The sequence below is a fragment of the Equus caballus genome, chromosome 1 (genome assembly GCF_041296265.1).
Source record: "Equus caballus isolate H_3958 breed thoroughbred chromosome 1, TB-T2T, whole genome shotgun sequence".
Lineage (NCBI taxonomy): Eukaryota > Metazoa > Chordata > Mammalia > Perissodactyla > Equidae > Equus > Equus caballus.
This window is the reverse complement of record NC_091684.1, coordinates 187,762,885-187,777,739: the sequence shown is the minus strand read 5'-3', so window position 1 is coordinate 187,777,739 and position 14,855 is coordinate 187,762,885. Positions and strand designations below refer to the sequence as shown.

The window sequence follows — 14,855 nt, the reverse complement described above, 5'->3', positions numbered from 1 at the left end:
TGGTTCGGATCCCGGGTGTGGACATGGCACTGCTTGGCACGCCATGCTGTGGTAGGCGTCCCACATATAAAGTGGAGGAAGATGGGCACGGATGTTAGCTCAGGGCCAGGCTTCCTCAGCAAAAACAAGAGGAGGACTGGCAGTAGTTAACTCAGGGCTAATCTTCCTCAAAAAAAAAAAAAGAGAGAGAGAGAAAAAAAATAAATAAAATAAAATAAAAGTCAGCACAGTGGCTACCTTCGGGGAGGAGGCAAAGGCACAAGGGGCTCTCCAGGGGGCTGGAAACGTTTCCTGACCTGGTGATGGTTACACGGGTATTTGCATTGTCCTAAGTCATTAATCTGTACATTTGTATTTTGTACACTTTTCTTGATGCATGCTTTATTTTACTATAAAAAATTTTAACACTGAAAAAAACTTGTGAGTGAAAAGAAGAGCAAGAATGAATACACATCCATTTTTAAACTTCTTCGAAACAAAACTTAGATTAAAAGAAAAGCAACAAAATAAGAGTTTTAGTATGCACAATAAGGGTGGAAGAATAAAGTTTAACATCCAAGTTACAACAAGATGTCACAGAACCCTATGTGAACAGCTCTCGGTACTCAATGAATACAAAGAATATGAAAAAGAAATTCAAGAAAAACATACAGGCCAATAGTTTAAAAATTGATAATGTAACTAATATTCAGGAAATGCAAATGAAACAACTCTAAATTGTCATTTTATGCCTATTAAATTAAATTACCCACTCCTGTTAGGGTGTAGGTAAAGGTTTTCACTCACAGGTTGCACTAAAATTGATTCACTATTTTTCAAGGGCTGTCTGATGTATTTCAGGCAATATTCTTTCCTGAGAATGTATTTCAAAAATAATAATAATTTCAAAAACTACATCTAACATAATTCTCACCTTGCTTGAGAATTTTGGGGATCTATATCTAACAAGGCTGTGAAATCCTGTGTGGCTGCAATCCAGTTTTCATTTTCGTAGTAAAACATCCCACGTTTCATTAAGGCATCTGTTCTTTTGGGATCATAAAAAATACACTACATGGGGTGTGAGGGTAGAGGGGAGACACAAAAACATATCACACAATGAAAAAAAAACCATGAAGTATATAATCCCATAGCAAATTAAGTGTACTACAACCACATTTTTAACTTCAGATTACAAAAGAGCAAACTACTTTAGGATACCAAAACTTTCAGATTTGTATTTAAAGACCATGTCTTTAGAAAGTCTATTTATCATCAAATTCTAGAAAGGGGAGGTTTTCTGAAAGAAAAAAAACCTAACAGCATATACAAGAAGCCAAGGCTTTGTCCACTAAAATTTTTACTGATAAAACTTCATAAGTGAATTGTTCAACTAGAGTAGGGTTACGTTGGATCTATCACAGCATTTTATCCCAATTAAAGATGATACATATTAGACCACATCACAGCTGAGTCAATCAAATCAAATATGGATTAACCTAGTCCCTAAAACGTGGAAAGAAAGAATTGGTGTTGGCATGGCTCATTCATTGCACGTTGACGTACAAAGCAACAGAGTGAACACGTTAAATCCCTGTTTATGCAGTTGTAAAGCTCCGTGCCTTTTGATAGCGGGGGAAAAAATTGAAGCACAAAGATTACCAAATATTTTAAAACAGGAAAAAAAAAAAGCTTGTTTGACCTCAAGTTGCTGCATTAATTTTAAACCATTAGTGCCAGATGGAGGAAATGAACAGAATAGATAATCTAAAATTTCAATATCTTCAAAAGAGATTTTTGGCCACTTTTAGACCAGAAGTTACCAAAACTTAAAATATTCTCTGGAACCAAAAGAATGTCAAGTATGGGCTATCACAGATTAAGAAACAGGGTGGCTAGTAACATGGAAAGCTAAATTATTTAAATAACTTCTAAATTCTCAATTGTACTAAGAATTTAGAGATAAAAGGCAAGAGATCAAGGTTACTATTCTGCTGCAACGAGGGGAATATTTTGCCTGACTCTAGCTTCCAAGTACAATTTAGCTATAAATTCACCTCCCCAAGGGAATTCCCTGATATCGCCCAACCAAATATAAATTACCTCCCCCATCATCTTTATCTCCTTCATAGCACTCATCATAATTTGTAATTATATATTTATGTATGTATTTCTTTCTTAAATATCAGTCCTTTAAACTATAGCCTCCACGTAAGCAGGAAACATGTCTGTTTTATTCACCAAGATTTATCCACTACAGTATACAGTGTCTTAGTCAAGAAATATTTGTGAATTAATGAATGAATGAACGAGCAAGTGAGCACAGCTCTTTGAGAGCAGACAGTTCGCTGCAGAAGAGAATCAGCTATATCTCAAGAGTCAAGAAGTGGAAGATCATTTTCTCTATTGTTTGAAGGGAAGAAACAATTTTCAAAGGTTTCTTTAACCACTGTTTCACTGTTCAAGAGGAGACAGCTGGAAAAGTCAAGTCCCGCTCCGAGTTGTCTCGATGCTCCCACACCCAACCCTTTGACATAAATCCATTCATCCACTAATAATAAAAAACATCATTGACATGGTGTTAATATCAATTCCAATAAGGAATGCTGTAGGTCGTAATCTATAGTAAATAAACTTTGATTATATAACCTATATGAAAGAATCAACAATTTCTGTATTAAGATGAGAAGCTTATGATTTAAAATACATCGATGGTAGCTTTATGTGATACAGCTTACTTTAGAAAAGTCATCAATGGCCAACACCTTGTTTGCTATTTCATGCATCTCACCCCTCCTGAAATACATATCAGCATCCATGGGCTTACACTTAATTGCCTGGGTATAGTTTAGAATTGCCAAAGTAATGTCTTCTTTTCTCCTGAAAATTTCTGCCTTTGACAAATATGCCCCTAATAAAAATTAAAAAGGTAAAATTTAGTGTCACAGTCCTTCCATTAACTACAATAATTTTAAAAGATTAATCCCTGTCTATCCAAAAGTATAGTCTTAGGATAATCTTTATCTATTATACCTTCTTAACCATTTAAGTTTTTTTTTTTAATTTCAATGATGCAAAATTTATTCTCAAGGGCAAGATAAATACTCATTTATTGTTAGAAGCACTTTCAATTTCAATTTGAAGTGACAAAAATTACCTGTTACCTTTTCGTATGTCTGAAACATTTCATAATCTTTTAATGTTCACAATAAAAAGTAAGATTTTGATACCACAAAATTTTATGGACTTTTACAGAGATCGGCATAGATCAAAACACATTTATTAAGCTCATGTTATATTCTAGGGGTATGTTTGGGGTGCTGGGGACAAAAAGATGACTATGACCTTTTCTCATTCCCCAAAAGTTCCATGTTCAGTCATTGAAGTCGGTGAGAGGACGGTACATCAGGGTAAATGTATAGATTTCAACCAACCGAGAAGTCTTAGGAACACTACAACTCTAATTCAGAGATTCATGGTCAGGAAAAGCTTTGTGAATCACTTCTATAACTAAAATTTTTAAGTTCGTATTCTTCTTGTGGGATGAGCAGTAAGGAACCAATTTACTGTAATGTATACCAAGTACATTAGCATTTCAAATCATGATGAATATTTTGAAAACGATATAGGATCATAGAAGTCCTAAGTTTACAATATCAAGAATACAGTTAACTTAGGAAACTCACAACCATTTTTGGAGACTTATATCTATTGATTTATGTATCTTTATAATATCACTAAATGGTCAAAGCTTAAGTAAAGATGTAAGTAATAAAACCATCTGCAAAGATAACCCACCTGCATTATTTTTATTATGTTTGTTTATATAATTCAAGTCATCCAAAGCATCGTTAATTTTGTCTTGGAAAAGATAAATGAAATGTCGGTGCCAATAGGCATTGAGAAACAATGGCTCCAAGAGTATAGCCTAGAAAATATATGTATAAATTCAACTAAAGTTGATTTATTAAAGGAAGATATTCTATCAAATAAATTTTTCAAACACTATTGATCCCAAAGTCTTTGTGTGTGTATAGCATAAAATAGTAACTCCCAATCTGACAAACAAAATCCAGGGTTTCTAACATAAATTATTTGAAAATGCCAATAATTATAATTTCACAATCCCCACATGTATACTACAAATATTTATTGTTCAAAATTCTAGTAAAAATTATCTATATAACTATAAGGAAGCATAAATTGTTAATATTGTTATTTTGATTAAATAAAACTTACTGCCTGTAGATCATTCATGGCACTCTGTAACTTTCCCAGTTTCCTGTAAATAGCTCCACGCCTACAATATGAAAATGCAGGATATTTTGTCTTATCATTTATTTCTTTAGTCAAGATCTCCACTTCGGATTCGTAATGTTTAATGACCTCTAGAGGAAGATCAGACTTCAAAGAATCGCTCAATTCTAGTTTCAGTGGTCCTTTCACTCCTTCAGCTAGCTCCTTATGAGCAGATATTTTAACAGCTTTCTCTGCGGTAGCTGTCTTCTGACGTTTATGCTGAGAGAACATCCCAAGAGCCCATGTTCGAGGGTTGCTATTTTCTGGAATTCCTCCCTTACTTTGGGCAAATTTGTCAAAATTTAAACACATAGGTAGGCTGGGACACTGATACAGACGTTCATGTACTGGGACTTTGAGCGAATGTTTCTTCTGTCCAGGAAGGACTCCATGAGACGTTGATCTAGGTTTTAAGAGAGTGATTTTTAAATTACAGAAATATAATTATTTTTATAATCAATAAATCAACTCACCCACAAACAAAAGCACTATATTCCTGTTATTGAAATAAAATTACATGCTACTTTTATGCAACCCAAGTACTCCTGTTCATTTATTAAAATTGTAACACCATATGAAGAATCTCCGTAGAGTCTACGGAAGCAAAGACTGTTACTAAGGATGAATTCTCCCTAGAGTACCGAAACAAGGGATCAGAACTCCTTTCGAGGTTAATTTACACCCGCACCCCCAACCAGAGGAATTACAATGGAGAATGCAGGTGATAAAACTCAATATGAGAAAGGAAACACCATCCAAGAGGTTGGATAGGACATGAAGTTGAGGAAGCAAGAAGGAAAGATTGAACTCCACAGCAGCCAACCAAGAGAACATCCCAGTCTTCACCCTTCTTTAGCAGGCTATCAAATTAGACTACACGTAATATGCTTTCAAATGCTACATTTCTAGAATTATCCTCCTCAAATTCTCCATTTCCCACACAGATTTCATTCAGTAACATTTACCATATGACCGGTACTGTACTAGACACAGGAGATAGAATAAACACATTCTTTTGGAAGAAAACAAATCTAAACCCCATCGTTTCAATAATATTTACTGGGTGTGTATTATAAGAAAGACCTAGTGCTAAACAGTCAGAGAATAAAAGTGAGAAAAGTCAGCATCCTTCTCTTCCCTAACTTTATGACACTCTCCACTCCTCCCCACATTCTAGTGCAAGCTGCCATCTCTCTTCTGCCTAGAGTACAATAACTTCTTAATTCCCCGCTTCTGCTCCTGTTCGTCGTCTCATCCATCCTCTACACGGCAGCTGGCATGTTTTTGTTTTTAGCAACTGTAAATCAGATCATGTCACTCCCTCTAAAAATGCAAATTAAGCTTTTCTCCATGGTCTAAAAGACTCTACATGATGTGGCCACAGCATATATCTCTGGTAACACTACTCTCCTCTCCTAGTTTCCCAGCCATATCATCCAAGAGTAAGCCTCAAGGCTATTGCACTTTCCAGCTCTTGTGACTGGCTGGCTCCTTCTCATGGCTCCTTCTCAATACATATTTCTGATTAAACATCACTTTAGAAAAGGTTTTTATGCCAGATACATTTTGTTTCCACTTCCACATTCATCTCTACCCTTCTCTGCCTCGCTCTCTGCCCTGGGGCACTAATATGTCCACAGGATTGCTCGCTCTCTGTCTTCCAAGTATGTCCAATCAGGAACCCTGAAGAGGGAAGGAGGAGAGTGATGTCAAGGTATTTATTCCTCTGGCTCCTTGCTGAAGGGTTGCTTCAAACTGGCTATGATCTTTGACCAAAGACCAAGTGACCAAAGATCACTGCTTCTTGCAAGGAAACCCTTTCTATACAACTCTTTTCTTGCGGAGTCGAGTAATCACTCCCTCTTTTTGTCCTCTCAGACTTAGGGGTAGAAAATGGCTCTATTGTTTCTAGCCCCAGGATACTACATTATCATTTGTGGTTTCCCTGTGCCCTGCCATCTTCATAAATTGCCCCTTTATTATGCTTTCTTAGAATTATCCTAAATTGAGAGTACTATCTGCTTACTAACCAGACCCTGACTGATCAAGTAGTTGGTACCAGAGGTGGACCCAAGAAATACACACACAAAACGAGCCTGGGATAAACTTCTTGCTGGGATGAAACAGGACACAAGTAATCCATGGTATGTTGTGGTATCAAAACTTCTCAAATTATCACCAGTGTTAGCAGGTGATGTTCAGGTGGAGGGCAAGGCAGCGGGAGATCAAGCAGCTACCACTTAGTCACTAGGACAACATTAATGATTATAAAAATTGTAGACTCATTTGACTTCTTTCAGACCAAAAGAGAAGGTCCAGTACCTACTAAATTCCCAAATCTCCCAACTTTTGAGCACCCAGGTAATGAAGCTACTAGGAAAGGAAGAGGAAACTGAAATAGGGGAAGCCAACATTTGAGCAGGGACGAATGAGGCTGAGAATTTTGAATCTCCAAATTCCACTCATCTCCCCTTGACAGAGGAGACTGGCTGAGAGACTGTGAGATTCCCGAGTCTGAGAAACTCAACTCTCTCCTGCATAAATATCCTTCAATGACGACACTGTGACATTGCCGCATACGCTGTATCAGATCTGACTGAAGCACTTCCCCAAATCACTCAGCTGTGACTTCCTGAACCCTCTCGTGGAGCTACATCCACTAGAGTCCCTCACTCTCCCACATACCTCCTCCGTGAAGCTGGCCTTGGATCGGTGGCTGCCAGCCCTTGCCAGTGCAGCCTTGGCTAGAACTTCCCTGGCATACTCTGAGTGATTCTCAAACTTTAGAAAGCATCAGAGTCACCTGGAAGACTTGTTAAACACAGATTTCTGGTGTATCAGCTGGATATGGTAGACACAATTACCACACTAAACCACAGGGACAGAATGCTAATCAGAGAATTTTAACCCACAGGGATCTGTGGCAATAACTAAATGACTACAGGTCCTTAGACATGAGCTAGATGGGCAGCCTGCTAAGGTGTTCTTTGACTTACATAGGTGAAAAACTTCTAGGTCTGGGCGTAAGCCTAACCAGCTATAGTGGGGGTTCACAACCTCCTACTCAGCTCTCAGACCTAAGCCAGTTCACAGCCCCAAATCTCTCACTTGACAGGAAGGCCAGGCCTGGTCCCACTGAGAAAAGATCCTGCAACATGGCGTGGCGTATTCAGTGAATTTTTCCCAAAACCTTCCAAAGGTCTGGGAAGGAGGAAATGCCCAAATCTTCTGGGGGGTACTAGATACTGACTCTAAACTTATGCTGATCCACAGATACCCACTGTGGATGCCACTGAAGTCCATCAATCAAATCAGGGAATTATGAAGGTCAAGTGAAATAAATAATTCTGACCTGAAACCATCTAAGAGTGGATCTAGTGAGACATGGACTTATCCCACAATAATTTCCCTAGTCCAAGACTGTGTGATGGGAATGAATCCACTTAACAACATAAATTATATGGTGAAGGAGAGAATGGCAGTAAGGGTCAAGTGGAAATCTCTGGCACTGCCTCCATTCCATTCGATACCACCACCCATCAAGACAGTACACCAGAAAGACCATCAGGGAAATTACAGATGAGTGGCACTAAAGAAAGGATGTAACCTCCTGCTTGGGAGAAAATAAATTCTGCCTCTCTTGGAAATGTAGTGGCAGAAAAACGGGCCAAGAAAACCAGGACTGAGACGATAGATTTGTTTTCAGGAGTTGGTTGAATTTGGAAGTTTTGATAGTGGAAGTTAGGACTAAGGTCAGTTATTCTAGAAAAGGGCCCAAGGAGACGCATTCACAGGGATGGACAGCCATTTGCAAAAGGGCTAGCCTGGATCTCAGAGCAGGCATGCTACTCAGTCCTGGAAGGCAGGATGCTTGCGGAGATCCAAGAGTCCAGCAATTCACAGAAGTCCAGGTAAGAGAGAAGGCAGTGGGTATAAGGGAGCCAAGGCGGGCCAGGAGCCACCAATAAGCACGGCTTCCTGCTGCGTCACTGAGCTGCTGAGGAAGGTCTCCAATAGTCCCTCACTGGCTGGTCCATCAGTATTGGGCTCAGAGACCAAAGCCAAGGGAAACTTCCAGAGAAACGGTGAAGCTGCAAAGTTGTTGCAGACACATGGCATCCTGCTATGACCTAGCTGAGGGGGGAGGCAGGAGGGGTAACCTATTGTAAAGGGACTGAAGGGAAGTGTATGGGTCTGGGTCTTGAACCAGCCCAAAGGGCCTGCACCGGGAGTTACTTTCCACAGTCAAGATTTGACTTGATATATGAGTATGTACACCGTCTGCTCCTAACCAGGAAAGGGAGCCAGCCAGAATGAGTGTGATTAAACAAGCTTAAAGGTGGGGTAGAAAATGGTAAAAAGGATATTTCTGTGTGAACCAAGTTAAGATTAGTGAAAAAAGATCTCAAACTGTAGGAATAAAACCATTTTTAAAGTTGCTCCATAAACTTGTTTTAAAATAGCAATTATTTCATAGCTACACTTTTGTGGTAAATTAATTTAAGTTCAGATTTTTGAAAAAAAGGAGTTAGGAATGCCGTACTAACGTGTTATCTTAGATAAATACTCCCACAGTTTGTTTTACTTCCTCCACCAGAAGTCTCATCCTATGGCCCCTGTTCCACCTGTTGGCAGTATATACAAATTTCAAATTCAGTTGTCAAAAGGCAAAAACCTCTTTAAATGGTGAAACTGCATGATCAAAATGATAAAGGGTCAGAAAGCAGTAAAAGACCCCACCAAAGTACTGTTTCATTTGCTTACATCCTTTCTAGAAATAGAAGCCACTTTAGTCATGGCCAAAAATGGTGCTCTGGGATGGTGAAGATGCATAGTACTTTGAAGTCAGAAAATGTATCGAAACTGTATAAGCAACCTTCTAGTTCTGATCTGAAGCATTTGTCAACTTAGGAAAACCTACCCCAAGTCTTCTAAAGACAAGCTAACAAAAAAGGTTTTAGATATTACATTTGTTGCAGGGGAAACAAGCACAAGCAGAGTGCAGAGAATTCAGGACTTGCACGGCATCCCCTCTAGGGCTGGTCTCTGTTCTACTCTGTCACTCACACTTACATAGAGTTATTCCCCCGTCTTTCAAGGGACAGTGTCACCCCACCAAAATACAATTAACCCTTTTTAAGAATCAGTAAATCTTTATAACAATAAAGAGAACAAAACATTTATGATTCTCATCACCAGCAAAGTCTTTACTTTTCAAAAGGGCTTGAGTTTAATAAAATGTTTTGTCATCTGAGGATATCTAAAAAGAAATAAAGCCCAGAGCTTTTTGGAAACTGTTTTGCACCACACTTGGGTTATAAGAAAATTATGTTCTGAACACTTAAATATGAACATTTCTGGAATTTCAGTTATTGTTATTTTAGGTACTCCACATTTTTAAATATGCTAGATACGATTACCTCCAAGTAAGGAGAAAAACTATTTCTGTATGTTGAACCCTCAGTAAGGGCTCATAACATACAAAAAACAGTTTGTCTATCTAGATTTATTACTCAATTCAATAGTTTAAAATATGAAAACAGTTACATTCCAACAATTCATTTCAACTTTTGAATGGGTGGTATTTGTTTGGAGCAGCAGTTTGCTCTTTGGTGCCAAATCCCTTCAGAAAAATAACTTGGTAGTTTTTTTCTTTTTTCTTTTCTTTTCTTTTCTTTTCTATGGTGAGGAAGATTGGCCCTGAGCTAAAAAATCTGTTGCCAATCATCCTCTTTTTGCTTGAGGAAGATTGTCGCTCAGCTGACATCTGTACCAATCTTCCTCTACTTTGTATGTGGGATGCCACCACAGCATGGATTGATGAGTGGTGTGTAGATCCGCACCCCAGATCTGAACCCACAAACTCCAGACTGCCAAAGCATAGCATGTGAACTCAACTGCTGTGCCCCAGGCCAGCTCCAGGTAGATTTTATTTCTTCCCATTGAAAGATTTCATTTAGCCATCAAATTAACTTAGTCTCACTTCATGTCCTTAAATCAGCCCCACTTCTAAATTATAGTTTGAATCATTCACATATTTATATTATTAAATATCTATATATCGAAATATAAGGAGTTGTCCTTTAAGAATTCGGCATATTTTCAGTGCAGAATAAAATAATAACTCAAATGGGTGAAATTATAAAGTTAAGGTGAAAACCATGATGTATTTCTTAAACTAAAACAATTACTGATGAAACGAGACCTTGTAATAGTTTTTGGAGGCTTGGACAACTCATCATACACCATCGTAAGTTTACTGAGTTTCAATCCTTTCTTCTGTTTCAACTTCTTTTTCTTGGGATAAACAATGTAAGTAATGCCAGCTTTCCTAGATGCTTCAATGAGAGAGTGAGAGAGCTCTTTCACACTGCGCTTGGTCTGCAGGTTGTCTAAGATGGTATCTATATTTTCTTTCACAGAGGTGCGTTCTTCAGTCTCGCTGTGTGCAGTCATCTGACGCTCCAGCTCCCTTGCTTTCTGAAACATCACCTGCTTTATATTGCTCTGCATGTCATCCTTAATCTCTAACGGGGCTGTGGTCTCCTCCTTCCTCAGTTCAACTGCTGACTTTACTCTCTTATTAATGAGGATACAAAGAGGCAGAAAAAACACAAAATCAATTCAGTTGCTACATTTAAAATAATCTAGTTTTGATTACTATTAATGTAGTTTAGTCACTATTGAAAAATTTAAAATCACGTATCCCTGAAATTTTTCAAAAGTCAGCTTATAAACAATACTGGGTTAGTTAAAGCAAAGTACAATAATTTGATTGGTCATATGACATTTTGTTAGCTACATAAAAATAATAGTATAAAGTAGACATGCATTAATTGTGATTTTATATATTCTTAATTAAAAGAGAATGCTTTTTACATATCCAAATAAAGTACAGGCTCTGCTTTTACTCTCAATGCAAAAAAAAAAATTGATAGAATGGGCAAAAATTATCAAAATGCCTTATCCTATAAAATCAATTTGTGAGTCTACTTTCAAAAGCTCTTTAACAACATTGAATTTATATATTATAGCATTCAAAGATTCTTTACAATAATTTTCAAATCAATATTTACAAGTTTAAGTAACAGAATTCCAGCCTAATATTTATTTTATCTAGTCATTAGAGAATCAACTTAATTTTAATAATGATATTAATAGAATGATACATTAGTAACTGTTAATAGTTTGCAATAATTATGCATTAGCACTTGAAACTCTAACAACACTCATTACTAATAAAAGAGAGACTAGTTCCAATCTTTTGATACAGCATTTCCTGACTACTGAGCCATTATCAATAAATTAACAGCATTGAATTTTGCTAATAAATAATCTGTTATAGAGATGTTTTTCTTTATAGCGACTTCAGGTCCAAATTCCAAACATAACAACTTCATACAAGCTAGTTATATACTTTAAGATTTACTAAAGTACAATAGACATATTGCCCCTTCGTGACTTACGGTCCTTTCCTCTATCTCAAGAAACTATATGTAACTCAATATGTAATTAGAATAGAGAATAGAGAGATACATAGACTACATACTATATGTATGTGTGTATGTCAAGAAATATAAACACATATTATATGTCAAAAAAACATGTGCCTGAAAGAAAGTAGAACATAAGACACTCATTCCCCACTTGCTGACTAGATATGGATTACGCAGAGAGGCTATATGCAGCTCTGTGGAATACTTGGGAAGGAATCGTTGACAAAATCTACAACTCTAAAGCAGGGCTGCCAGAATGAGTTTGGGTTTTTTCCCAGCTTTATTGAGATATTATTGACACATAACATACGTCAGTTTGAGATGTACAATGTGATGATATGACACACGTATGTATTGTGAAATGACTACCACAGTAAGGTTAGTTAACACCTCCATCCTCTCACATAATTACCATTGTTCCTGTGTGGTGATGACATTTATGATCTACTCTCTTAACAACTTTCAAGTATATTTTACAGTATTGCCAATTATAGTCACCATGCTGTACATTAGATCCCCATAATTTACCTCATAACAGGAAGTTTGTACCCTTTGACTAACATCTCCCCATTCCTCCCCTCCCCCACCAGCCCTAGCAACCACTATTCTATACTCTATGTTTCTATAAGTTCAGCTTTTCTAGATTCCTCATATAAGTGAGAACAGACAGTGTTTATCTTTCTCTGTCACTTAGCATAATGCCGCAAGTTCCATCCATCTTGTCACAAAAGGCAAGACTTCCTTCTTTTTTACAGTTACTAGAAGAAAAGAAAACTACAGGCCAATATCCCTGATGAATATAGATGCAAAAATTCTCAAGACAATACTAGCAAACTGAATTCAACAGCACATTAAAAGGAGCATCCGACATGATCATGGGGGTTTATCCCTTGGATGCATGGATGGTTCAACATACACAAATCAATAAATCTGATATATCACATTAATAGAATGAAAGATAAAGATGATATGATTACCTCAATAGATGCAGAAAAAGCATCTGACAAAATTCAATATCCTTTCATGATAAAAACTCAATAGATTTGGTATAGAAGGAATGTACCTCAACATAATAAAGGTCATGTAACAATTACGTTGAAAGGTTGAAACTATCCTCCTAAGATCAAGAATAAGACAAGAGTGTTTACTCTTCCACTTTTATTCAATATAATGCTGGAAGTCCTAGCCAAAGCAATTAGAAAACAAAAAGGAAGAACAGCATTCAAATCAGAAAGGAAGAAGTAAAACTGTCTCTGTTTACAGAAGATACGATCTTATAAAGAGAAAACTCTAAAGATTATACCAAAAAACTATTAGAGCTAATCAATGAATTCAGTAAAATTTTATGGTACATAAATCAACATACAAAAATCACTTGTTTCTTTACGCTAACAATGAAGTATCTGAAAAAGAAATAAAAAGTAATCCCATTTACAATAGCATCAAAAAAAGTAAAATACTTAGGAATAAATTTAATCAAGAAGGTGAAGTATTTGTACACTGAAAATTACATTGATGAAAGAAATTGAAGACACAAATAAATAGAAAGATATCTCATATTCATGAGTCAGAAGAATTAATATTTTAAAATGTGCATTCTACCCAAAGACATCTATAGATTCGATACAATCCCTATCAAAATTCCAATGGTATTTTTCACAGAAACAGAAAAAACAATCCTAAAATTTGTATGGAACCATGAAAGACCCCAAATAGTCAAAGCAATCCTGAGAAAGAAAAACAAAGGTGGAGGCATCACGATTCCTGATTTCAAGCTTTATTTTGAAGCTATAATAATCAAAACAGCATGGTACTGGCATAAAAACAGACACATAGACCAACAAAACTGAATCAAGAGCACAGAAATTATCCCATGCATACATGGTCAACTAATATTCCACAAGGGACCCAAGAATACTCAATGCAGAAAGGATAGTTTCTTCAATAAATTGTGCTGGGAAAAACTGAATATTCACATGCAAAAGAAGGAAATTGAGCCCCTATCTTACACTACTCACAAAACTAACTTGAAATGGATTAAATGAAAGGCCTGAAACTGTAAAACTACTAGAAGAAAACATAGAGAAAACCTCCTTGATATTTGTTTTGGTGATGAACTTCTGGCTATGACACAAACAGTGCAAGCAACAAAAGCAAAAACAGACAAGTGGGACTACATCAAACTAAAAAGCTCTGCACAGCAAAATAAACAGTCAGTGAAACGAAAAGGCAACCTATGGAATGGCAGAAAACATTTGCAAACCATCTATTTGATAAAGGGTTAGTATTCAAAATATATAAGGAACTCTTACAACTCAATAGCAAAAAAAAAAAACAAACAAACAATATGATTTAAAAATGGGCAGAGGACCTGAATAGAGATTTTTCCAAAGAAGAAATACAAATGGCCAACAGATTCATGAAAAATATTCAACATCACTAATCATCAGGAAAATGCAAATCAAAACCACAATGAGGTATCACCTCACATCTGTTAGAATGGCTATCACCAAAAAGACAAGAGACATCACATGTTGGCAACACTGTGGAGAAAAGGGAACCCTTGTGCATTGTTGATGGGTATGTAAATTGGTGCAGCCATTATGGAAAACAGTATGGAGGATCCTCAAAAAAGTAAAAAATGAAAAATAGAACTACTATATGATCAATCAATCTTACATCTGAGTATATATACAGAGGAAATGAAATAAGGATCTCAAAGAGATATCTGCACCCCTATGTTCATTGCAGCATTATTCACAATAGCCAAGATATGGAAACCACTTAAGTGCCCATCAATGGATGAATGGATAAAGAAAATGTGATATATATTATATATAGATGCAAAAATTCTCAAGACAATACTAGCAAACTGAATTCAACAGCACATTAAAAGGAGCATCCGACATGATCATGGGGGTTTATCCCTTGGATGCAAGGATGGTTCAACATACACAAATCAATAAATCACACAATGTTACATACACACACACAATGTTACATATATAAGTTATATATATGCACAATGTTATATATGTTATGTGTACACAATGTTATATATATGTTATATATGTATGTTAT

At 36.6% G+C, this 14,855-nt stretch overlaps 1 protein-coding gene across 1 annotated transcript in view; it reads right to left on the bottom strand.

The window, feature by feature from the left end:
- TTC6 (tetratricopeptide repeat domain 6) overlaps positions 1-14,855 on the bottom strand; it is a 188,494-nt gene that overhangs the window by 62,709 nt on the left and 110,930 nt on the right. Inside the window, exons 11-15 of the mRNA XM_023622813.2 lie at positions 10,484-10,857; positions 4,219-4,681; positions 3,778-3,907; positions 2,718-2,890; positions 914-1,050 (exon numbers count right to left, since the gene is read on the bottom strand). Of these exons, the coding sequence (XP_023478581.2) occupies positions 914-1,050; positions 2,718-2,890; positions 3,778-3,907; positions 4,219-4,681; positions 10,484-10,857 (1,277 nt within the window). The remainder of the gene's footprint in view (positions 1-913; positions 1,051-2,717; positions 2,891-3,777; positions 3,908-4,218; positions 4,682-10,483; positions 10,858-14,855) is intronic.